The sequence below is a fragment of the Anabas testudineus genome, chromosome 14 (genome assembly GCF_900324465.2).
Source record: "Anabas testudineus chromosome 14, fAnaTes1.2, whole genome shotgun sequence".
Classification (NCBI taxonomy): Eukaryota; Metazoa; Chordata; class Actinopteri; order Anabantiformes; family Anabantidae; genus Anabas; species Anabas testudineus.
The window spans coordinates 8,697,833-8,723,603 of record NC_046623.1 but is presented as its reverse complement, the minus strand read 5'-3'; the positions used below and the strand labels follow the sequence as shown (position 1 = coordinate 8,723,603).

General features: G+C 41.0%; 1 protein-coding gene across 1 annotated transcript; it reads left to right on the top strand.

Moving 5' to 3' along the window:
* Positions 1-7,473: 7,473 nt before the first annotated feature.
* On the top strand, positions 7,474-25,121 carry LOC113170563 (voltage-gated potassium channel subunit beta-3). Its single transcript, XM_026372694.1, has 14 exons — positions 7,474-8,440; positions 19,282-19,325; positions 19,409-19,446; positions 19,724-19,803; positions 20,022-20,066; positions 20,816-20,860; positions 20,943-20,986; positions 22,143-22,229; positions 22,367-22,452; positions 22,548-22,668; positions 22,768-22,862; positions 23,024-23,144; positions 23,435-23,523; positions 23,690-25,121. The coding sequence occupies exons 1-14, from the start codon at positions 8,118-8,120 to the stop codon at positions 23,777-23,779; spliced, it is 1,308 nt and encodes a 435-aa protein (XP_026228479.1). The 5' UTR covers positions 7,474-8,117; the 3' UTR covers positions 23,780-25,121.
* Positions 25,122-25,771: the final 650 nt, after the last annotated feature.

The following is a 25,771-nucleotide window of genomic DNA, read 5'->3' as shown; positions in this document are numbered from 1 at the left end:
AAACGGTAAACATCTCATGATGAAGATGTTTGTGATCAGCGTGACTTATCGGCTTTTTGAACTCACCCAGTGATGTGTTGAACCTCTCGCAGAGGCCTCACCTCCAAGTCCTAACTCAACCCAACTCCTACTCACCCCTGACCCCGACAAGAATAAATCCTCAACAGGTATCCACTGCAAGATACATCATCTAAAACTTCAAAAAGGGCTGTTTTGTGTTGTGCAGTGAAGCCCCCACTGATCTCTGCTGATTTTTTTCCTAATTGCAGAGAAGCCTGGTCTTTGTATTTGTATTGTGGTCGGAGCTGTTTACCTTCACTGGATGTTGCAGCTTCTTTTTCGGATTGCAAATTACATTGTTTGGAGACCACTCGTCTAAATGAACTGTTTTCATAGATGATTACGGAGCACATGAGCTGTAAACACTGACTGCTCAAACAAACGACTACACAGTCATGTGAGTTACTGCACCGAGAGCAGAGTTTGCTCTTAAATGTAAAGTTTGCATTCAGTAGCTCTGCGTGAACACAGCTCCTCTTTGCAGCGTTTCCAGACCTTCTAAAAACCAACACCCACTGTTTCAGACTGCTTTGGATAAATGACAGACCATCACAGCTGTTGATTATACTATAAAAACATGTCCACTCACGTTTAGTAATGACCCCGTGAGCAAACTCTGCTTTTCTGAGCTGGGATTGTGACAAACTGCAGAGCATTCAGACCCCTGTGTGTGTGTTTGTGTGTGTGTGTGTGTGTGTGTGTGAGTTTGTTGGTGCCTCCACCTTTGTTCTCCATGTGCCTTAGAAACCTGAGGAAGGAGCATATGGTTCTGATTTAACCAGCATCTGGCCACAACACAACTTGACTGACAAAGTAGAAAGTGTTCAGTATCGAATGTAATCAGATTACAGACATACAGTTGGCTGGGCTCTCCATCTAAACACTGATCATATGCACACCGGTGCACACCACCCGTCTCCAAATACATAACATACCCAGAATAGACTGTAGAGCCACAAAAAAAAAAAAAAAAAAAAAAAAAAAAAAGAAGTATCCCCGTTGTTTGTTGTAGTAGGGGCTCCCTCTAGTGGGCAGAAAGTGTGGTCTTATTATAAAACATCTTTCTCTTGTTTATTTCGACTTGTACAAGAAGCTTAAAACGTGTCACAGCCCACAGCAGCACCGTCTACATACCAGACGTGGACTGATGCCTCTGCTCAGAGACATCAGTCCAACTTAACTCCCAGAAAAACGCTGAAATCGATGAACCCGTACGTGTCACGACCGCAGCGACGCGTTTTTTACGCGCGATTATCGCCTGTCGGCCACGGTCTGTGCGCAACACGCTGCGCACCCTCTCTGCGCCATTGCCTCCACATGTCTGGGATGGTGAGACTGTGGTCTCGACTGACAAAGTGATGCGGAGAGACAGCGAGCACAGAGAGCAACACGTGTGCAACGACCGGGTCTGATCATCTGCAGGGTTTGCAGCCATCCTCTGGCCTCTGGATGGAGATGTTTCAGCGCGCAGTGAGGTCGCAACCATTTCAACTCTTGACGACCGTGTCTGGCTCTTTGGCACAGGACGATGAGGCGTCGTCAGCCCTCAAAGTGAAGTGAAATTCGGGCTCCTCCTGATTCATGCACTTTAACTTTGTGGCGCTGTGATTCACCGGCGCTGCTTTGTCGCCCCCCGGCGGCCACGGGACAGTTTGGCACCCTGAAGGAAAAGCAGAGTCACGTTTTGCATAGTGGGCTTGAGAGGAGTCAAATGAGTCAAGTCTGCTGTTTGATTAACATTCCCAACGGAAAATCAGTGTTGAAAAAGCCTGATTAAGATCATGCACATGGGAATATCAGGCAAATATAATCATGATGACCTTAATGTAAGCACACATTTTAACCCAACGTCTCTAACTTTAACCATTTTATTTATGTATTTGCATCAATCTACATTAATAATTGTATTGTTAAGTCCTAAAATACATTTGTTGTGTCAATGTGATGTTCCAGAGGGCTAGGACAAACCGTGTAGTTTGTGAAGTTAACTCAGAGCACTTGTTAAATCTTTTTCACGGCGTCCCTCAGCATGGTTTTATGATTTGCCACCCTGACTTATACTATAGCCAGTGGGTGACTACCTCAGTGGTGGCATCATTTTTCTGCCACAGATCCGAAGAGAAATGCCTCCATCTGCAGTAAACCCTCTCACCACTGTACAGTGTGTACAAGATGGCAAAAATAGCTCGAGTCCATCATGTTTTTGTGCTCTATATTCCTTAGTTACTATATTGTCAGACTGTCTAAATCTATCTTTGCACAGTTATGCAACAGATTTCTAAAAACAAACTCCACTGTTCCAACCCAGATATCTGACAGTTATACAATGTGCAGACCAGGAGTACTCACAGAAATGCAAACATATATTTTTCAGTCTGCTACTTCCTCATTATACGTGTATAAAAGCATATCGTAAAAAACAAATCACACTACTTTAACGACAGCAGAGGCAATCACACAGCCTCTCTGGCCTAGAAATACACAAGGCTGTAATTTATACTGAAGATCAAGACCGACCTCCGCCAGCTGCCTGTGTGACTGTTGTCTATCGAAAGAGCGATTATGGCGGCTTAATCCCAGATGATCTGTGCTTCTAAAAGCCACTGCAGCAAAGGCAGGACGGACCGCAGCTTAGTTAGAGTGCCTGACCACCATCAGCTGGAAGATGATGCATAAATGGATTTGCAGTCAAGCAGTGCACTTGACCTATTTGTTTACTGATGCACTTTCTTTCATTCAGGTCTTTGATTGATTTTTTAAATCCTATGTATCTCACCTTTGACCTACTGTATGCTACATATGAGCAAACATGGCTGTGGAGCCGCATAAGGTAAAAAAACTGCTAGCACTGCTGCTAGTGCTGACTATTTACAAGACCAACTGCAGCCTCTTGTACGTTTATATAATGTCTGCCTTTCTTAATTTCTGATGACATCTGATCATTTTCCTCAGTGGGAGGAGATTTTTACTTCCCCTTTCAATGGACAAACTCCCTTTTTATGGTTTGTGTGATAAACAGGCACTGGGAGATTGGCTTGGGTTCGCCCCAGACCCCAACAACAACACCCAGCATTGGCCTGGCGCTGGTGACAGGCTTTGGGAGGATGCCACTCTCTCTTTGTTTAAACCACCAGAAGCTGGAAGTCAGTGAGAGTGTTAGTATTGATGACACTGCATGTGCAGATCAACTGTTCAATTGTCCGTGTTGGTGAAAAATAAAATCAAAGGTCAGAGATGTGAAATCTCAAAGCCTCCACTGAGTCAGATTATATGTCAGTCACAGAAGAACAGATACTTCATCCGGGCACTCTTTTAATCTGAACAACTGTAAGCTGCTGTGGCTTCAACACAAATCCCTCACTGTCCCTCCTTTGAGGGATAAAGAGAGAAAAGAATGAGAAAGAGAGAAAGATGCTGATTGCTTTCCTATTCGTTTTTACTCAAAGAAGCACCTCACATCAGCAGGAGTCATTGTTTGTGACTGGGTGTTCCTGCTGACATGTTGGGACTGGCTTTGTTTTATTTTGGATTTAGACTCCTCAAAGGAGCAATCAAGACCTTTTTATATTTTCCAGGTGCTTTAAGTTCTTATTTCCAGCAGTTTGATGTCTGACAACCTCGGGCCGGATGTTTCAAATCTGCAGGAATCTCTATCAAAATAGCACTGCCTTGTTGTTTTGTATCTAACTCAGAAGCTGCTTTTGCCTGAAGTAGATGTACCAGAGAAAACCGAGCGAACCAGGAGAACGATTGTCACCAGTTCCAGTATTTGAGTTAAGATAGCCATGTTTGCAAGTCGTGGTGCTAGTGGTGGAGGTAAAGGAGGGAAATACTCTGTGGAAGACCTCTATGGCATCAGTAAGAAGCCCAAGGCGTCGTCCTCCTCAGGGAGTATCGTGGCCAAATCTGGAGCCCGGAGCAGCAAGACCCCCGAGCAGAGGACTGAGTCAGAGGCCCTGGCTTCTCAGATTCTGGAGGCAGCTCACAGGCTGGTCGAGCGGCGTCGACTGGAGCTCTACCTGAGGGAATGTGGCCTCTCCCTGGCCGAGTGTGAGGCTGAACGATCTGCAATGACATACAGGTGAGCAAGAGGCAGAGAGACGGGAAAAATAAAGTCAAACAACATGCAATGAGGGATTTGCTCCTAAATGAGATCGCTAATCTTTGTGATGTGAAATCTCACTGCAAGTGGATTTTTGAGGTTAAAAACATATCATTAAAGATCAAGATAAGGCAGAAAAAGGTAAGTTAGATTTAGACAAATGACACCTAAATGTTTCTATGAAACTGTCCGGAGCATCTGTGGATGATCCATTTCAATAACATTATTGATTTTTCCAGAAACATTACCAACACATTAATTTAGATAAGACATTTGAAGAGTGCTGCAGTTGAAGGCGGTAATTTGAGAAATCATTCATGGATGAAAAAAAGAAATTTTTTGCAGTTTTTTTTTTTCCACCCGTGACCTAGAAAGAAATATCAGGCGTCTGATGAAATTTCAAAGCATAGCAGTGTTGAATAAATGAGGCTGGGCTGCAAAGACTCCTGGTAGTTCAGGACCACTAACGTTAATGGCACATACAGCAGCTTCCATGGAGCTCGTTCATCAACTGTTGTCTATTTTCACCCCCCTGATCTGGTCAACATCGGTAGGGCAGGAGTTGAGGATCGATGATGCATGATTTGACAGCAGGGGACAGGCAGTTAGTTGTTCCACTGCTTGGAGCCCTCTGTTGAAAGTGCTCAGCTATTTCGGGATAATAAAGGTGTCCACAAGTCCATTTTCACTGAAAACAGGACATGCATTACAGCATAATCCTAGAAGATAAGAAATATTGATATTGATGTTTCAGTGTTTGTGTGCATGTGAGAGTACCAGTGTTGTATTTGTGAAAGCCATTCACATCACACTGGCTTCTGAAGATTATTAGTATATAAATATCCTTTCTAGAGGGCACAGTTCTCACGGCAAATCATGACATTTTTATTTGATGCACTGTACCCGAAACGCTCCACCAGCATCAAGGCTCCAGTGAAGTTGCCTGTAGGTGGCAGCGTCACCCTGGTGTGAAGATTCATCAGTCCTGTGGCACAATGACTCAAAACCCATAAACATACAAAATCTACGTCTTAAGCTGTTTCCTTTATGTGCATGTTCAGAAAACATGCCTCACGTACTCTCTATTGAACTGACTGCAGCAGACCTTACTGCAGCATTCACAAAGTAGCACACATTTTATGACTGACATAAATTAATGTCATACCAAAGTATGATTCAGCTGATTCTCCTCCCGCTGGAAGCACTGCCCAGCTCTTGTCAATTTATTTTTTAATGGCAGCAGCCCCTATAGCGACTGTTAGCCATGGTGATTTTGTGTAATGATCACACCATCCAACATCTACCTTTGCCTTGTCACCAATTTGCTGGCTATTCTGGAAACAATTCAGTTCAGACAAACATTTTAAAGACTGAATGCATAATCTTGTCATTTGACATCATAAAGCTTAAAGGTCAGATGTTTTTAAATATATTACATATACCTATTATATGGATAGACGGGAGCATTTGTAGAAGGTCATTTGATGGAGACAAACACCTACGCCTCATCTATTCCTATCTTGACACCATCTTGATGAATATATCTGTACAGTATCGACACGCATCTTAGTTTCTTTACTTGCTCTTTAAAATGCAGCGGCTGGTGCTCCATGAGAGTTAAGTGAAGAACCCGAGTGTAAACGTTCCCCGAGCCATCGATTCAGTGTCACTGCTCTTTAAATTGGGATTGTTTGGGGTGAACATTAAGTCCATGTTTGGACGAGAGTGCCGTGAAAGTAGCTATAGAGGTTTGAATATACTGATGATTCATGGAAAACTGACTGACTGTGGCTGCCACATCCAACTATCTGTGCTCACTGTGCTCGAACAGGACAAGAGATCATTAAACCTTCTCCTCTTTTAAAATGTCACACTGGGTGGCACTCACATTTTCTTTCTGCCTATACAGCTGGAAACGTCCCCCCACCCCCCGACCCCCTCCCAACCGTTTACTGAATAGCTCTTTTAAAAAGAGCTGATTGCCAACTCAGAGCTACATTTTGCTGGCAGCTGAACGCCATGCAATCTGCTCTGGGATCATCCTGGGACTGCAGATTGCTCTAAAGCAAGATTTCATTAGACGTGAGAACAAACTGACAGAAATGATGAATGTTTGTGTGCGTGTCCGTGTGTGTGGCTGCATTTTTATTTGCAGGAGTTTGGTATTTTGCAGATGATCCTGCTGTGAAGAAGCCCACAAGCACTGAGCACTGAAACTTTTTGGATTGGCAGTCTTCTTTCAGGACGTGGCAAGATGATTTGGATTGTAAACACAGCCTTGAAGGGACTATTATCATTGCACGGCCACCAGCTGACACGTCAATTATAATTAAAAATGATGTGATGTGATGCAACATGATATACTATAAGCCACTCATCTGCTGTGGGCTCTCATGATGATACAGTGGTTTGAATCATTTGCTATATAGACACACAGCAGATCAAATGGGAAAGATGTCCTTTGCACATGGAAACATGGGATATGGTAGATGGAAAAACTGAAACCATGTGTGAACAATAAGCAGTACTACATTAGATTTAAAGTGACATTAATCATCAGTGATACATATTGAAAATGGTGCATTTTATCTTTCTCTCGTGCATCAACAAAAACAGTATAAGCTCCAGTAACATAATATGACGAAGTGATGAAACGTGTGTACACGCGTATGATGAAAAATGTAGAGATCACACCCCAGAGAGAGAGAGAGAGAGAGAGAGAGAGAGAGAGAGAGAGAGAGAGAGAGAGCACCCTGCAAACCCCCACATCGCCTGCGTGTCGTGAACATTTTGCAGCCTCTGTAAAAACAAAACAAAAAAAAAAAAAAACAAAAAAGTGGGACTCCTGACTGACAAGATGAAAAAGATGCCCAGAGAGGAGGCATCGAGCGTTTCAAATGTCCGCTGCAGCTGATTTTTGGTCCAGCATGCCGGCATTTTTTTCAACTCGGTGCACCGCGCAATTTGGTCGTATAACGGGAAACCTGCACAGTTGTTGCTGCTGCTGCCGGTGTGTGAGCGACTTCACACGCTGAAGGTAATACAACCCTTGCTGCTCCTTCTCCTTCTTCTCCTCCTTTTTGATTTTTCCTCCCCTCTCTCTCTCTCTCTCTCTCTCTCTTTTTCTCTTGCATCTGTTTGATGCTGCGTGAGGCAGCTGGGCGATGATGCATCGGTGGGGTTTGACTGTGTGATTTCGCATCCTATCAAGTCTGTACACCCCGTTGGGACCTCGGCAATGTAAATTCGAGCAGCTGAGCCAGTTCTTTTTTTTTTTGCCGATCCACCTTGCGACATATAAAAAAAAAAAACCAACAAAACAAATATGCCTTATTTCGACGCGAGGTGCGAGGATGAATGTAACTGTGATTGTGTCATTGCTGCGGCACACTCCGGAGCTCCTCAGCTCAAGATCGACACAACTAACCTCGGCTGAAGAGAAGACAGCAGGCTGGCAAGTGCTTTACCACCCAACATAAGCCATACGAGCCCGTGCATGTATGTGGGAAAAGGCCGAGGGAGGCATCTAGTGCGCTGAGGTTTTGGGGCTTCCCAAGAGCTGCCACATCCCCAAATCCGTCTGAGGACTGCTGCGAGCTTACAAGCTTCCTGATGATTTTTGGAGGGCAGCCCTAATGCATCTTGTGAGTGTGAAAACTCTAAGAGCCTTTTGCCAGGTTTGCATCACCAGACAGGAGACAGAGCAGACGGTAACTCTGTGTGTATCATGTTAGAGGCTGGACTCTCGCCTGCTCCCTCCAACTCTCAGCCAAAATTTCTGACCTGCCCTGTCTGAGCCCTTTGTATGAGCATCACGGCTTTGCCACAACAGCACAACGGGAAACAGTGTCAAGCAGCATCAACAATTTGCAGACATTACTGTTTGTGTGACTCCCTGAAAAGGTTTATTCCCCCCCAACACTCAAAATAAGAGACACCGGAAACCAGGGTCAGGATGCAGGTGTCCTTCGCCTGCACTGAGCACAACCTCAAGAGTCGCAGCGAGGACCGGCTCTGTGGCCTTCGCACCGCTCCACCTCCTGGTGGAAGCAGTGGAGGAGTAGGGGGAGGTGGTGGAGGAGGAGGAGGTGGTGGTAGTGGAGGAGGAGGTGGGGGAGGAGGAGGCGGAGGAGGAGGAAGTAGTGGACAAGGAAGTAATGGCAACTACATCTCCCAAGGCTCAGTTAAGACCAGGGAGGGTCCCGGGTCTCGGCAGACCCCACAGGGCCATGCCCACATGAAGGAGGCCATTGGGCGCCACACCAGTATGAAGTACAGGTGAGTATGGGACAAAGGGGGGAGGTGAGGGGACGGTTTTTACTATAACCTCCAGGTTATACCCAATGAGCTGTAACATTATGGCCACTCACAGATGACACGGATATTGATTATCTTGTAACAAAAGCACATGTCAAGGTCTGACATGTGTTAGACGGTTCATGTAACCATCATAGTGTGGGACAAATGGCCCGGGTGTAAAGGCTGAGCAACTTTGACAAGGGCCAAATCATTATGGCCTGACAAGTGGGTCAGCAAAACTGCAGCGCTCACAGGGTCCTTTCAGCCAGCAGTGAAGAGCAGACAGCAGTCTGGGGGTGGAGGGGGCGGGGGGGCATTGGTCCATGCATGGACAAACCGTGAACTAGGTAATGAGAACTGTCCTGTCTGGTCCAAACAGAAAGAAGAGCTACTGTGGCACAACATATCCAAGATTGTAATGATGGTTATGGAGTGTGTAGAGGTCTCACCACACACAGTGAATCACACCCAGGTGTGTGTGGGCCTGCGTAGCTGCAGATCGGTCAGTACGTCCACATTGGTTTTAATGTTTTGGCTCATTAGTACAGCATCTCGTACGTACAAGCCTGTCGACGGTATATGATTGGGCCTTCACTCATTATAAAACTAGTTTCATGGTGAAGTTGGGCTTTCTTTATACCTGTCAGTGTCTTTGTTGAGACGTAAGGTGAATTTCAGGTGAGCTTCCACTGTCACCAACGTGCATTCTATAATATACTGCGCAGACTGCCTACACACCCATTAGGAAAGATGAAAGCACCTCAGTGAGTGCACAGCAGTGATTTTACTGACATCATAAACAACATGACATTTACTCTTCAAATGCTTTTGCTGAGGGATGTAGAAATGCTTATATAATCCATACCGCACAGCCCTAATGTTATCACAGGACAACAGACAGTCTGCATATAGGCGCATTTGCCATAGGCTTATGTGTCTTGCGTTGATTTTGTCCCGGCCTCTTGCTCTTCACAACAGATTAATAGAAAGTCTGCCTCCAATAACAGCTTTTCTAAAATCGCCCAGCTTTTCCTGGAGGTTTTAAAAGCCTTTCATTTTCATCAAACAGTGGTGCAGCAGAGTATCCAATGCACAGAAAAACCATTGTTGCACATGCCAGGTCTGAGTCATGATGTAGGAAAGAAAATCAGAGCAGATAAACTACAAGAAAAAGAAAAGTCATTGGTGGTTTTTCTCTTTTCGTCTTTGGCACAGAATCTGATTCAGTTCACCTTGATGGATTAGAGCTTCAGCTTGACAAGGACAGCTGTTCATGCAGCCTCCACTCGCAGAGAGGATCTTAGAGCAGTGGAAAATAAACCATACTTTTATAACTGTGCATGTAAAAACATACAGCATGCACTTAACATTACACCATCCATAATGTTTAAGAGCAGATCCTCATACCATCTGTTTCCTTCATTTCAACTGTAAAATCCAATAAGTAGAAGGAGAGTTTTAATGACCTGTTTTCCTGTTAATCAGGTTGATTGAATTGCTGCCATTCTCTTCAGTCAATTTAGCTTTCACCTAATAGGATGTTTAAAAAGGGAATGAGGCCTAAGACGAAACCCAGATATCTCTGCTACTCTTTTTTTTCTACTTCTTTGAGAATTGTGTCCGTCTGATTGGGTTGATTTATTCTGGTTGCTCTGTTGTCTCTTGAAAAGTGTCACTAATAGGCAGTGCAGCAGCACAATAAGAGCTCTATAAAGCATATGGCCAGCTCCAGTTGCCAGTGGCAACACCCCAGGCATTGGCTGTAGTTTTTGTCTTATTTCCTAATCAGCCAGCACTGTTGTCGCTTATCGGCTCCTTCTGCAACACAGTCCACTCAAAGCTGCACCACCTGGCCACAGAGTCTGCTGATGGCACCACAACGTTCACGCCTTCTTTGTTGAACAGTGTTGTCACAGTCAGGCTGAGGTCAGGAAGAAACGGTAATGAACATAGAACAAATCGACATGCTGTATGAGGGAGGCTGTGTATGTGTGCAGAGAGTACACATGTGGTGGAGACTTCTTCCCATGATATTGATTGAGCCCAAACGAATATCATAGTAGAACCGAAGTGAACAGTCGCAGGTGAACTTGATCTAGTCTCAGTTCCACTTACCGTTAACACTGTTTGCCGTGTTTGACTGCATGTTTTTAAACCCCACCCCACCACCCCTACTATCTAATTGACCTGAGGATTCATTACTCTCTGGCAGGTCACAGACGATGGCACCTGCTGTCAGTTATTACTCCCAAGAACACCCGCTGTCACCCTAACTCTCTCAGTTTGACTCATTTTCTTTATCTTGATCAAAGTTTCTCCATTTCTGTCTAATTTAAACTATTTTCCTTTACACTTCATTTTACAGTGCACTGCAGTCTTCTCAGTTTGTTAAAGATACAGTGTGTAACCTTTTTAGAAAATATATTTTTAGTTATTTGCACCAAAACTTACCTAAATGTGTAGAGATATTTGCATCGAACCACACACTTCGCACACCTCTAACCAATGAGATCATTTAAACTATTTCTGCTTGACTGATACATTTTGGAGCGTTCCCATTTATTGTAATGTCATGTTGACAACTATTTGATGCACTGGGCAGAGTGTGGTGGGATTCGAAATTAGCATATATATTAGACTACATTAATCTCTTTGATTTGGATCGACCAAGTATAATTTTGTGATTACCACAACTGTAAAACCTCTGAACGTCAAATTTCTGTTACCAAAATAAAGCGCATTCAAATCAGCTAATTTAAAATGAGTGCGCTTCAGTTACTTTCTACAACTAATTTGTAAGACTAGATAAGCACACATGGTTTTATATACAGAGATAGAGCATGTTTACAACACTATTGACATTTCACCATGTTTTAAATTTTATGACAATAACAATGGTCGTCGTTTTCTGTGACCTGTGGATGGGTGAGTCTAGAAGTCGACTCATCCAGCAAACTGGTCATCTCTATGGTAACCAGGCCCTCCATTCACTATCAGCAACCTGGTAAGGAGGTCAGGTGCATTTCTAGCATGGATTTATTTACCACTGTTGGGCATTTCTCATGGAGCTTTGTAGGCTACGGGCCGCAGGGGACACTGTGTCAGCGGCAGGCAGCTGGATGCACGAGTGAGAGTGAGGAGGAGCATGTACGTAGGAAAGAAAAACATACTAACACTATGACACGCACGAAGTGAAATATTGCTAAAGAGTCAAGCAATGTTTAAAAAATTTGTGTTGTAGTGTTGTGAAGCTGCCAGGACAGAAGGAGTGACAGGGAAGAGCTTACCAAGGACGGCACATGAACACCATTTTTGCTGATTCTAAATTTATCCTTGGCTCCTTGGGGAGACTGAACTTTTGGCAATATTTTGCTGCTGTGCAGTGAATTTAGTCCATCATTTCTAAGGATTAGCTCAGTATTTTGGGAAATACGTGTAGCAGTGGTGAAAAGTACTGTACAGAAGTACAATTTGGAAGTATTATACTTTACTTCAGCATTTCTGTTCATTTCTGTTCAACATTGTATTCTTAATACAGAATACATAATAATAATAATAATAATAATAATAATAATAATAATAATAGTTTTAAATATTGCTATTTATTCAAATCCTATAATGATCCTATGAAATGAGCTCCACTGTAACCAACTGCAACATTAGTGCAGTGATTAACACATTAATGCATCAGTATAGTATCCAATAAATATATTAGTTACACTTATACTTTTGTGCTTTTAATAAACATTTTGAAAGTAGGACTTTTACTTCTAACGTAGTATTTCTATATCTGCTAATTTCTTGCTCCACCAAACATTATTTGTCTTCTTGCCAAGAGTGAGACGAGAACTGAACTAGAAGTCTTATCAATTTATGGAGTTTGCTGAGATGTTGTTGAACGCGCTAGAAAACATTTATGGAGTTTAAATGAAAAATTGTTGTTAAAATATTAACTTGACTGCAAGGTAAGATAGCATGTTAATCTGTCTACAGCCTGAAAGATAAACACTACTGCTCAAAAATGTGGGATCACTTGTAAATTTCTACAAGTCTACATTTATCTACATTTATCATTAGCAGTTATTCAGTCCTCGTATGGCTGCTATTCAAGTAATTTATAAGGCTAATTGAATCTGAGAAAACCTTTTTGCAATTGTGTTGCACAGCTGAGAACCATTGTAATAATGGATCAAACAAAGGAGCATGGCATTCTTTAGGTTAGTTCAGCATCTGAACATCAGAAGTTGTTTGTTTACTGGTTCCAATAGGTACTAATACCCAGAAAGAAAGAACTTTCATTACAGACCTGTTAGTCTAGTGTTGCTACTCAATGCTAGAAAATGTGAGAAAACCTTCTTATCATGCTGTTAACTACTCCCTTCAGAGAGCAGCACAAACTGGCTCTAACAAGGACAGAAAAAAGATTGGCAGGCCCCGATGCACAACTGTGCTAAAAGACAAATATCTGAAAGTGTGTAGTTTAAGACAAAGACGCCTCACAGGTCCTCAACTGGCAGCTGCACTGAACAGAAGAAGATTTTAAACGCAGAACAAATAAAAAGATGCTAGAACAGTGGTTAATACCTTTAGTCAAGCACAGTGGAGGCAGTGTGATGGTCTGGGGGTGCTTTAGAGGTGGTAAAACAGGAGATTTGTACAGAGTGGAAGGGACCTTGAGGAAGGAAGGATCAAAATGGACAGCTAGAATGACTCAGGTCTGCCAGGATGCAATTGCTGAAAAAGATTTTTTTTTTTTTTGATGAAGGCAGTGTTTGAAGAGCACAGTCATCATTTCCATCAGAATCATAATTTCTAACTCTGACTGTGTCAGCATGTCCTGTTCTTTTGCTATATTTCATATTCAGACTGATTTCATGTGTGTTTTCTTTTGAAGCACAATAAAATATAAGTGATTCCAGACTTTTGAGCAGTAGTGTACATATGAGGTACATAACAATACAGATACAAAATAGAAATGTGCTGTGAATGGCCATACAATACACAAAATACTGTAGTAATAACTATGCTACTGAATATTCAGTTGCATGTTTAGCTGGAGCTGGCGTACATTACATGTATTAGGATCTGAAGTGTCCTGACATTCGGCTGCACGGAGGGCTGCTGCTCTCTCACAGAGAACACTTATGCTGTGAGTTTTGAAACCCCCAACTCTCAGATGAAGTGACTGAGTCATTTCTACTGATGAACCACCCTATCAAGGTTTACAGATATATCTTGGTCATTAGGTAAAGTGAACAATCTATCTTTACATTCACGGTTGTGAGTCTTTACTCTTTACTTTACTGTTGCTTCATATGTAAAACAGAGACCACGTAGAGGCCATGTTAACTTGTACTCCCCAGCAGTTAGAATTGAATTGAATAGAGTCATCACAATAATTAAGTGATTATTAAGTAATTTGGCCTCATACTGTTATCATGATTACTAATCACTAGAAACAAATGGTTTGTGTGCTGGGAGGGAGAACAAGACAGCATGCTACCATGACCTTGACCTTCAACTCTCTCACTGGAGTTTTGTTGAGTTTCCAGTTGACTGAACAGATTAGTGACATCACTGTTAGACTAAATCAGACTGAATCTTCACTTGCATGATTTCAGTCTGGCTCAAAACCAAAGTATATCCAAACTAAGATCTGTGTTTGGCTGCTAAACTGCCAAAATCTGGCTTCGAACTTCATCTGCCACCTACTAATATATATATTAACAGGTTGCTGAATGTTATTATTATAGTTAATGGAACTGAACAATAGTTTAGGTTGTTGCTATTTGTGCATCAGCATGTTGGACAGCTTTGAGGGATTTTAAAATTTGTACACACAGAAAAGTACATAAATGAGATAGCTCACAATGTGAAGTAACTGCAGAGTCATTGTTATTTCATGAGACTTACACTCGTCAATAATTGCCGGTGGATGAATGCAGTGGCAGCAGCAATCAGCAGACTCATTCAGAACTGTGTGCAGCATAATCAGGGCCAGAAAATCCATGTCACGTCCTCTGAATACTCTGTCTAGTCAAAGTCAAAGTCTGATATTGTCTTCTGGCAGAGACAAAGTCGTCATTGCATGTCATTATGTAGGGGCAGAAACACAGCTTAATGAAAACGGGTCTCCACAGGTTTTACCGTAGGTTTTCTTCTCTGCTATTAGTTTTAATTTAATTTGAATTCATGTTGGTGTCATGTTAAAATAAGACTAGTTATTAATCACAGCAAGGTTTGTTTTTGCTAGTTGTTGGGATATTCTAACTAATATGTCCACGTGGAATTAAACATCAACCAGAGTTTTAGCTGGCTTAACTGAATAAGGTTTTCAACATGTTAACAAATGTCAATAATTAGCTGATTGGGGTAGTTTAGTAGCAGTGGAAAGATTTTAAATTAGGAAAAACATCAGAAACAAATGCACAGGATGATGCTCAAAAACACCTAAATGCATTTAGTTATTGAAATTCACTTAGCTGTCAAAGTCTGTATATATGAGTGGACCAGGAACTGACAAATCATTCTAATATTCATCTTATCCCTTTCCCAACAGACTTAAAACAGGTCGGCAGGTAGCAGCTCAGAGCAGTGACCTTTTCAAACACTGAATTTCATTAATAAACTCCTTTTGAACATGTCGTGAAGACTGAGAATTCAAAGCAGTTTCACTGTCAGGATACATTTTAACTCCCTGTTCCCTTTTAAAACAAAAGGAGTGTTAAACATACAGCAGCCTCGTGTCCATTCCTAACTGTTTAGAAAAATATAACTATCACACAAAGATTCACAATTTTACTATCAACTAGTGTTGATAGTGTCTCTAAGCTGTTCCACTACAAGCTAATTCAGTTAATAGGAGCGTCACGACAACTAATAAAGTGTTAGCAACACTGGAGGAGAGCAGCTGAGTTTGTGTGTCTGTATGTGTGAGCGAATCTGTCTTTGTGCTTTTTCTTTTTTTTTTTTTATTTCCCCATTTGCTCGGCTCACAGCATGTGTATTTTATAATTAGGACAGACCTACTTTCCTAACTGCTATTAATACAACTGAATTAAAAACATTACATTACATGAAAACTATATTGTTTAGCCTAATTTATTAATAATAGTTGAAGCAAGAATTAGTACACTGTCAAAATTACACTGGGATCTTGTCCCTCAGTACGCACTCCAGTTTACACCTAGATATGCAAATAGTTTTGGTTTTATTTGTCCAGGTTTGTCTCTGTAAAATGCCTCCATCTCAGTGAGGACCTTTGCTGCTGAATAGATGTTGGTGTTGACTAAAAAAAAAGTTATTTGTAAATTCTGTGAGCTCCACAAATTGATATTATTATTTTTTATTCTGTTTATCTCCATCAGCTGTATTGAGGTGAGGGCGGAAATCACTGCATGGGTGAAAAGAAATGTGCTCTTTGTAATACGGTGAACTGACCCTTTAACGCCCGGAAGCAGCGTGCACAGCTTTATCAAAAGAGAACAGAGAGTCCACTGTTCTTATCACAGTTTGTTCTCTGAAATTGTATGTATAAGCACACACACACACACACACAAACACACACTGACGTGAGTGTTATTAATATCTATGTGTGCTTCCCTCTGGAGAAGAGCCTGCTCAGCATGTGTGTGGCATTTTGTGACAACTGCAGAGAAAAAAAATCCATCATTTGCACCTAAACCATCTGTATAAAGTGTCTACCTCCTGTCTCGGGTGAAAACTAACTGTAAATGTCAGCACAGGTCAAAATGCTGACTACACCATGACAGAGCACCTGTGTGCTGCCTTTCTCTCCCCCATTTATAATGTATGAACTGGCCAAGTCCCTATAATCACCTTGTTTGGAGATGACGATTTATGGCAAGTCAAAAAGATAGAAAGAGTAGCAAAAGAGAGAGAAAGAAAAGACGGGAAGCCCTACTTATAAAGGCTACAGAGAAGCATCTGTGTTTTTGTGTCCTCTGTTCATGTGTGCACTCATGCATGACTGTATGTAAATCTGCGCCTGTTTCAGTGTAATTCCCGTCAAGCGTGAATATTCACGTAAAAAGCATCGACCGGCCCTACCGACACTTGCCGAGTTTTAGATCCTGTCCTGTTTTCGCACAGCGTCCGCCTAATCCACATCAGGTGAAATGCAGGCAGAGGGTCTGTTTAAACTCATGAGGGGGGTGAGTATGTAACAGAGAGTGTAGGAGACTCTGTCATGAGGGAGATGGTGAACGAGAAGAGAGAGAGAGAGAGCATGTGTCTCTCCAGACTCACTGATAGTAATTTAGCAGACTGCAGCACTGCAGAGAGTGGTAGAGTTGAGAGCGGGGTGGGGGCAGCCAGTTGTCACACACCAAAACAATGACATCTCTCACTGCGCAGAAATTGGTTAAAGAAAAGTATTTTATGTGGCATAATAATGATGGAATTCACACACTGATGCATGTTAGGGTTTCTAATTTGCCCCGGTCATGTTGTGGTCATGCAAGGTGTTAACCAAACACTTAAGCATCATGCATTTACTTTCTATATTTAAAAAGGAGATTGAATCAGCACATTGGACCAGAACAAAAACAGAAGCATGGATTTGCTTTACAGCTGTGGGTGCTGCTGGATGCTTTACATTCTTCTACTGACTGCTGACTCATGTTTTAGGTTTTTGCAGATTTTTCCTTACTTAATATAATACTAACTCAACCAACAGGAGGACCCTGTTTGGGACTGCGCAGCAGGTGATGCTGAGATGTAAATGTTGCTATTTATGATTAATTTTAAGTGTTTTCGTTTTGTTTTGAAGCCGTTTTTTAAATGGCGGGCAATATTTTTGGGATGCTGTTATTTGTCCAACCTTGTCAAATGGTGTTAAACAAAACAAAAAATTCTTTTAACTTCCCCTGACTGAAGTTGATGCAAGCAGGCATAATATGATCGATGTCACAAAAAATAAATAATAATAAAAAAAGAGAACAAACATGTTGTTAATGTTAAAAATACAAACAAACCTTTAGAAAAAAATGTTTTCTCCCATGTGCCTCATTTATATTTACTCCAAATGCTCAAAGCGACTGTCAGAGTGCAAGAACATGCAGAGCTGTCATTGGTTGACAAATGGTGAATGAGATCAACTATATCAAACCGCACTAACACGTTTTACCTTTATGTTGCATCCCCGACCTTCCACCTGTGTGCTATTTTGACGTATAATAAAAGTAATGACACCAACGATATGCGTTTCACACCCACGCGCACTGCATGCATGAACACTAACACCCCCGCAAAGCACGCAGGCACGCACAGGGACACAAATGCTTACATATGCAGGAATCTAAAAATAGCTTAAGGTCAGACTTTAAAATAGACCAGAGAAAATAAAAGCAGGACTCGTTCGACTGAGTCTAAATGCTCTGACAGTCTGTCTTTCTGCATTTGGCTATTTGTGGCGGACGCAGGCAGGCAGACAAGCAGAGTGGGGAGAGGCGCTGGAGATGAAAAGACAGCGAGTAGCGAGTTGCACTGCAGTTCTACTGCCTCTCCAGCTGGCTCCCCGGCTAATTAGAATGGGGGAGAGCGCGCATGGAGGAGGAGAGCAAGCATGAAGCCCACATAATTTTCAGCTGCACATGCTCCTGTGGTCAGAAATGCAGCTCTCGCCTTCTCCCCGCTCGTCCTTCAAAATTCAGCTGTCTGGATAATCAGATGTGGCACATCGGGTAATGGACTCCGCTTTAGCTCATGGAACATTTTGAGCCATTTACCACACAGGCCAAAGATGCTTTTGCCTGGTCTGTTAACTGAGCTGGGCTCTGTTCCCTCCAGCTGTTTCACTGACCCTGTGTAATACACTGAACTGTTAACATAAGGAAGGATAAAAGGTCAATTGTTCAGAAATAATTGAACACAGGCAGTAATTTAATCACAGGCGAGAAAGACTTTAATGTAGCAGCTGTAGTGGAGAACGTAGTCACATGGAACAGCATGGAATAAGTCAACATTTAACATACTTTTATACATACAACAGTGTTATTTAATGCTTTATTAAAATATTTTTATGTTAGTGGTCCATAAAGAATCAATCTGTGATTTTAGAAAAGTGAATGAAACTAGTACTGACACAATCTAAGTTTTCTCACATATTTACCATGAGAGATTCTCAGTCATCCAGGTGAGGTTACCTGCAAGTTGAGTCATGGCAAATGAACTGTTTTCTTGTTGAACTACTCGTCCAGGTAGCTTCCTCAGCCTGAGGAAAGTTGGTATTGTTCACCTAACAAGCCTATTCAGCTCAGGTGAGAAGTGAAAACACCCTGGAGGATAAATTTGAAGTCTCCTACTAACTTTCCTCAGACTGAAGAAGCTACTTGGATGAGCAGCGAAATGTTTCGACCTAACAAGAAGTCCAGTTTTCATGACTCAACTTCAAAACTTCCAAAAAGAAAAGTTTAATAGGGAAATTGTGTTTTACTATATAAATACTACAGCACAACACAGTACTGTACATGGTATATTAAATAAGAGATTAATATGAAAACACATTATTAGGTAGATTACAGTTAAAATGTCCTTATATTTGTTTAAAACTATACAATCTTATGTGTGTTTTATTACCCTTTATATTCCTTTATTAATTGGAAAAAGATTAGAAAAATGATGCGTATGTAAGTATGTATGTAAGTATAAGTATGTTAAATTTACTGCTGTAGTTACTTACTCTGTTTTTTTCTAATCATGTTCTGTTGTATGCTGCTCATACACATCACATCTTATTTAATGCGTAAGCTAACCGCACTACTGTATTTCTGACTGGTTTCCCTTTCTCTCCTTCACAGGAACCTGGGAAAGTCAGGCCTACGAGTTTCCTGCCTCGGGTTAGGTGAGCTGGTTTGAAGACAAGAGCATATTAATCTTCATTTCAATTCCAAAGCAAAACAAATGTTTGTCTCTCCTCTAATTCAGGCACTTGGGTGACATTTGGATCACAGATCTCTGATGAGGTGAGAGCTCAGTAGTCTCTCTGTTTGTATGAGAGGTGGATTCCTGAACACCTTCACTTGCTTTTTTTGTGGAAAATAGTCTGAAATGTGACTGTTGATGTCAGTGTTTTCAATTAAAAAATCAAAAGCCAACAGAGCTCGAATTTATGCTGCTATCTACATTCTACTGGGAATACTGTATTATCCTTCTTGCACAGTGCCCTTCACAGATGACCTCTTGTAAGTAGAATTTATCCACAGTCTCTCTCGCTCAGTCTCAATTGTTGTGTTCCCTCAGATGGCCGAGAACCTGATGACCATAGCATATGAGAACGGAGTGAACCTGTTTGACACAGCTGAGGTTTATGCCTCTGGAAGGTCAGATTTCATTTTCTCCTCCAAGCACGAATTAAATCTGCTGTTTTCCTTCTTGCTGAAGGTTTTTTTTTTCTTTTTAAATCAGTTACTCTAGATGTGTTTCAAATGTTCTGATTCAGCAAATCAGGCAAATCAACAGCACAAAATAGCATTTAGGTTTCTTTATATTTAATATTGTTGTGCAGATATGTGAAAGTCAACATTGTGTTTCTCCACAGAGCGGAAATCACTCTAGGGAACATTATCAAGAAGAAAGGATGGAGGTGATATTACTCATTTTGCCCAACTGATTCACATGCATGTGAAAACCTTTCTAATCCTATTAGAAGATGAATATGCATTATCCTTTATCAATTTAAAAAGCTAATTGATCATTAGAGAACCATTTTGCAACTCTGTTACGCACCATGGAAAACGTGTATGTATTCATGGAGAACGAGGACATTTCTAACTGATCCCAAACTTGAACAGTAGTGCATGTTTTTGAAAGCTTAAGTATCCCTGGTAATCATTTGCATTTCCACATGTTTTTATTACTGCTGAAAAAGGCGCATGGTTCTCATCTCAAGGGAAATTCATACTTTTTAGAAAAATAAGGAGCGCTAGCCCCAGAAAGACTATAAAAGGATAAAAATGATACCATGTGATGATAAACTCCCAGTTCACAGTATTTGGTGGCTTACTTCCCCAACTGCCAAACACACATTTGTGTTGGAAATACTAGACATATTTCTAAACTGAAGAAAAATATATCATTAATTAATGTTCAAGTGTTAACTAAAGCTTGTGTAGTCTGTCAATATATGTCAGAGTCATATATGGCTATTTAAGGGAACACGATACTTGTCTAAATATACAGTTTTTAATGTGATATACCAGTGGTAACAGGCTCAGACGAATAAAAATATGATAGTTTATATTTACATAGTGGAAAAACACAATAATTAGTATCATATGGAGAAATTTGGACATAGAAAAACAATAACACTATCACACTTGTGTCCTTATCCAGACGTTCAAGTTTTGTCATCACGACAAAAATCTACTGGGGAGGCCAGTAAGTATAACAATAACAGATTATAGGACTATTTCTATATAATATAAATAACGTGATAATGTGTATTTTTGTCCGTCCACAGAGCAGAGACTGAGAGAGGACTGTCCAGAAAGCATATAATCGAAGGTAGATTATAATACATTTTTACAATGGATTACCTGGAATTACAAATCGTTTCCAAACACAAGTGGGATCAATATTAGGTCCGGACTAATTAAAGGTGAAACAACTGCTTTATTACAATGATGATGACCCTTGTTTGTCTTGATCAGTTAGAAACTCAAGCCACAATAAACATATCAAGCAAATAAAAGTTTTGTAGTTTCATGAACTAGAGAAAAAAAGCAGGATTATTCTTGTGCAGTCTAGTTAGTGTTTGAGGTATGTTAGTGGACTGTTTGTCTGTGGTGGATGAGATTTTATGGAAAGTGAGACTGATCATGTTGAACAATGGAAACTGATGTGCAGCGCTATTTAGGGGATTGTTGTCAGATGTTGTTAATGAAGTCTGTCCCATGTCCAGGAGACAGGAGGAAAAGAGAAAAGGAACGTAGAGACAAGGCTTAAGTCAAGATCAGATCTCAGGATCACTGTTTGATTTGCTGGTTCCCTTGGTAAAAATAATCCTAAAGAAAGTGAAGAGGCTATTGGGCTTGTATACGGTCATTATTGTCATATTGTTTCTTTGAAGCACTACTGCCCAGGTGATCACCATTTTCCAAGGAGCTGAATAAGTGTTTGACCGTCATTATCATGAGGATTGATTTGAGGCCATTGTGTAATAAGTGAACTAAGCTCTCAGATTTCATATTATTGCACTAATTCTACATCCTTTACAACTTTAACTTTTAAATTGAATTGCTGACGAATCCAAGCTTGAACAGTTGACACAAGTTCACACTGACTGAAACCATTTAAAGAACAGCAAACTCTTCCAGGATGCTTTAGTTTTACCCTATGCTACCTTACTGTATGGAGCATTTCTAGAGATGCTCTTTGTAGACACGCCAGTAGTGTGGCTCTTTGGAGTTAGTTGCTGATAACATTCCCATTTGCCTCAACTGTGTTTTGTTTTCTGCTCATTAGCGTGTTGACATGATATAAATTCAAATGATAAACATGGTGAATGATACACATGCCCATCATCCTCATAGTATCATGTTAGTATTAAGCTCAGTGCACCACTGGACCACATACAGCCTCACAGACATTAACTATCTCACACTAACTTTTGATAATGTAATGCTTGAGAACTTTGACTATTGACCATTGTTTACAACAGGTTTAAGAGGATCATTATCGAGACTCCAGCTAGATTACGTGGATATCGTTTTTGCCAACAGAAATGATGTCAACAGTCCGATGGAAGGTCAGTTATAGACATTTGAAAATATTATTCTTGTCGCTTGCTGGTGTCATGTATCATTTAGAGTAGTATTCATCTGTGGATAAAATGACTCTAATCCATTGTCCTTTAAATATGATGTTGCATATTGTGATTTGCAGAAATTGTACGAGCCATGACGTTTGTAATAAACCAGGGAATGGCTATGTACTGGGGAACCTCACGCTGGAGTGCCATGGAAATCATGGTAAATCCTCAGCTTGCATTGTTTACTAATTTAATGCTGTCAGCTTATGACATAAATGTCGATGGCTAATTGTTTTGTTTACTGTTTGGCATCAGGAGGCATACTCTGTGGCACGCCAGTTCAACCTGATACCACCTGTGTGTGAGCAGGCAGAGTATCACTATTTCCAGAGGGATAAAGTTGAGGTGCAGCTTCCTGAGCTCTACCACAAGATCGGTCAGACATTCGCGCTCTCACAGCTCTATTTCTCTTCATTTTCTAAATTGGAGGTTCGTTTTGTTTCATTTAAATGCTTGTTCTGTTTCTTTTATTCAGGTGTCGGAGCAATGACCTGGTCTCCACTTGCTTGTGGATTAATCACAGGGAAGTACAGCGATGGTGTACCGGAGTGCTCCAGAGCAGCAATGAAGGTCAGTTTGATTGGACTGGTCCTCCTTTGGGATTTCTCTCACTGAAAATCAGCCCCAGTGTAATTCTCTCCCTGATCAGTGAGGAAGCCTAGTGTGAAATCACTACAGACATACTGCATCTTGCCTTATCAATGCTTTTTTTCATTTTGCTCCCGGTGAAGGGATACCAGTGGCTGAGGGAGCGAGTGAACAGCGAGGAAGGCCGCAGGCAGCTTGCTAAAATCAAGGAGCTCCATCTACTGGCAGACAGACTGGGGTGCACTGCAGCACAATTAGCCATAGGTATAAGCCAGGCAAATGACAATACTTGTTCTTAGCTTATTTGATTGTTGTGCAACTGGAGCTTTAGATTACTTTTTCCATATTTGTGTGTAATCCATAGTGTTGTATTGTGTAAAAAGTGTGATATAGTTATATCTAACGTATACATATCTACTTAGAAAATGCACCAATCTAGGTCCACAGTCATGAAGTCAAGTGGTTTTGTGGATTTGACCAGTTTACCTTAGATCAGAATTTCCACTCTAATATGTTTGACATACATTTAAAACATGTTCTCTCTCTTTTTACAGCCTGGTGTCTTCGCAGTGAGGGAGTCAGCTCAGTACTTCTGGGAGTTTCTAATACAGACCAGTTAATTGAGAATCTTGGTGCCCTGCGGGTACAACTTGCTTCTCTTTTTTCCTCCCACACTTATAATGTTGCCTGACATACTGAGGCACAGTTATCTAAACAAACAGAAATCTTACTTTGTGTTTAATAGAGAATGGCAAAACTGGCACATAAACACTTTTAACAGATGGCCTTCTTTCCCTTCCTACTTGCAGATTTTATCCCAAATGACCCCTCAAACCGTTACTGAGATGGATGCCCTGCTGGGAAATAAGCCACACACAAAGAAAGAATCACGTGCTTGAAGATACAATCTGAGTGACAGATGATGTTTCAAGAAGACGAAGAAGACAAAGACATTGGGAAACATCGCTTTTTGCTCTGCTGTATACTCAACAACTTGCATGTCCTCAGCAACATTATGCTTCCAGTATGTGCGCATATCCATTTTGCGCAGTACATTATATCATGTATGAAAAAAAGAATCATATATTGCTCACTGCAGATTGTTCACAGACTAATTAAAGGTGGGTGTGACGAGTCTCTGCCACCCACGGAGACCAAGACAGGTTGGAAAGATGTCAAAGCTTGTTTGACTCTTTTTAATCAAATGTAAGTGAAAAAAAACCTCTGTGCTAAAATGCAACTTTACTGTGTGAACGGTGCTGTCACTGGACATCTGAGTCTCTTCCCTTTGCAGCTGCCTGTTATTCTGTATGATGTTTAGTACCCAGCAGCCAGAGAGCCTAAGGTTAGTACTCATGTCTAGCCTAATATTTCCCATAGTGTGCATGTGACTGGTCTGCCGCACTCACTGCTTTACAGGGTTGGGAACAATGGATCACTTGTAGAGTCATTTCAATGATTTGGTTGTTTAAAAAAACTTAATCTAGTCTAGTAATAATTAAAAAAAAATATCAGATGACATGCTTTAAAGAATAGGCAATGGGTTTGATGTACCTAGATTGTGCAGATGAATGGATCACGCTGCAAACATTAACTGCTTGATTGCCTTTTGAAAAGTTATGTATTTCAGTGCATTATATTAGTAATTAACATATAAATGATCAACAATCAAAAGAGGGTGAGAATTTCAAGGTATCTTTCCCAACCCTGCTGCTTTGTCAGCAGTCTTTTTGCCTCCTCTGTTTGTAAACTGTGCGCATGTCCCTTTAAGAGAGAATAGCCCTAACAGGTTGTAAATGTGGCATGGCTTTTACGGCTTATGTAGATTTGCTGTGCCCTTGTAAGCCTTTTTTTTTTTTTTAATTCCTAACGGTCAGACAGTTTGATCCAAGATCTGTGCTGATGGGCACTCTTGCTTTAAAGACTCTCTGCAGTCTGCAGACACAGCTGTGTGTCCATCTGACGTATAATCTTTGTATGGTCCCGAACTTGATCAAAAGACATTGCAATGCCATTTTTTTATGAAGAGCATCATTGTTCCTAAATGTGAGGTTTAAGACAGTTGGACTACATGGAGAGGTAACTGGGCATCTGACACAAATACTTGGACACACTGTGGTGAACTAATAGTGATAGGACAAAAAAGATAAGTCTGAGTCTATCATATGTGATATTAGTCTTGCCACAGGTCACTTGGGGTAAGATTTAGCAAATATATTTTTTTTGTGGAAGCCTAAAAATATATATTCTTTGCTCATTTCTCTGGGAGTTCTCTTTCTCTCTCTCTCTCTCTCTCTCTCTCTCTATGTAATATCTGTTCCCTTTTGATTCTTGCACATATGCACAATTCATTTTATACCGTGCATTCCATGTCTTTTCCCTTTAGTTTTGTATTGATTTCAGTAATTTGCAATGCGAGGGGGATTTGTTACGTTTGTGATTTTCCCATGAAAACAGCACTAATCTCCAGGGTGGGGTGTGTTTTGATACATGAAGTTGTTTTAACTGACGCAAGGTTACATTGTACTGACAACAGGTTTATCTGTTTGGAGGTGATATAAAGATATAAATGTTATACTTATGAATGAAGGAGCAGCTGAAACATTGCTCTGCTCACTGACTCTGTGACAGTTCAACTGAGTGTAGCTTCCCGTGTACATAGATACTTCAATCAAGCCTTGAAAATGTAAATTTGCCTGCATACCTTATATTTTACTGTCTTGCAACAAAGAGAACCAAAAGAGAGAAGAGACAACTCGTACTGAATGTATCATGTCTGTTGCTCAAACATATCTAACCTAAAGGGGCAAAGCACACAACATGTTTTTAAGGCTTCTTTTTGTGTTTGAATCTGTTATATGCCATGCTGTCATGCAAACACTTAAATTATG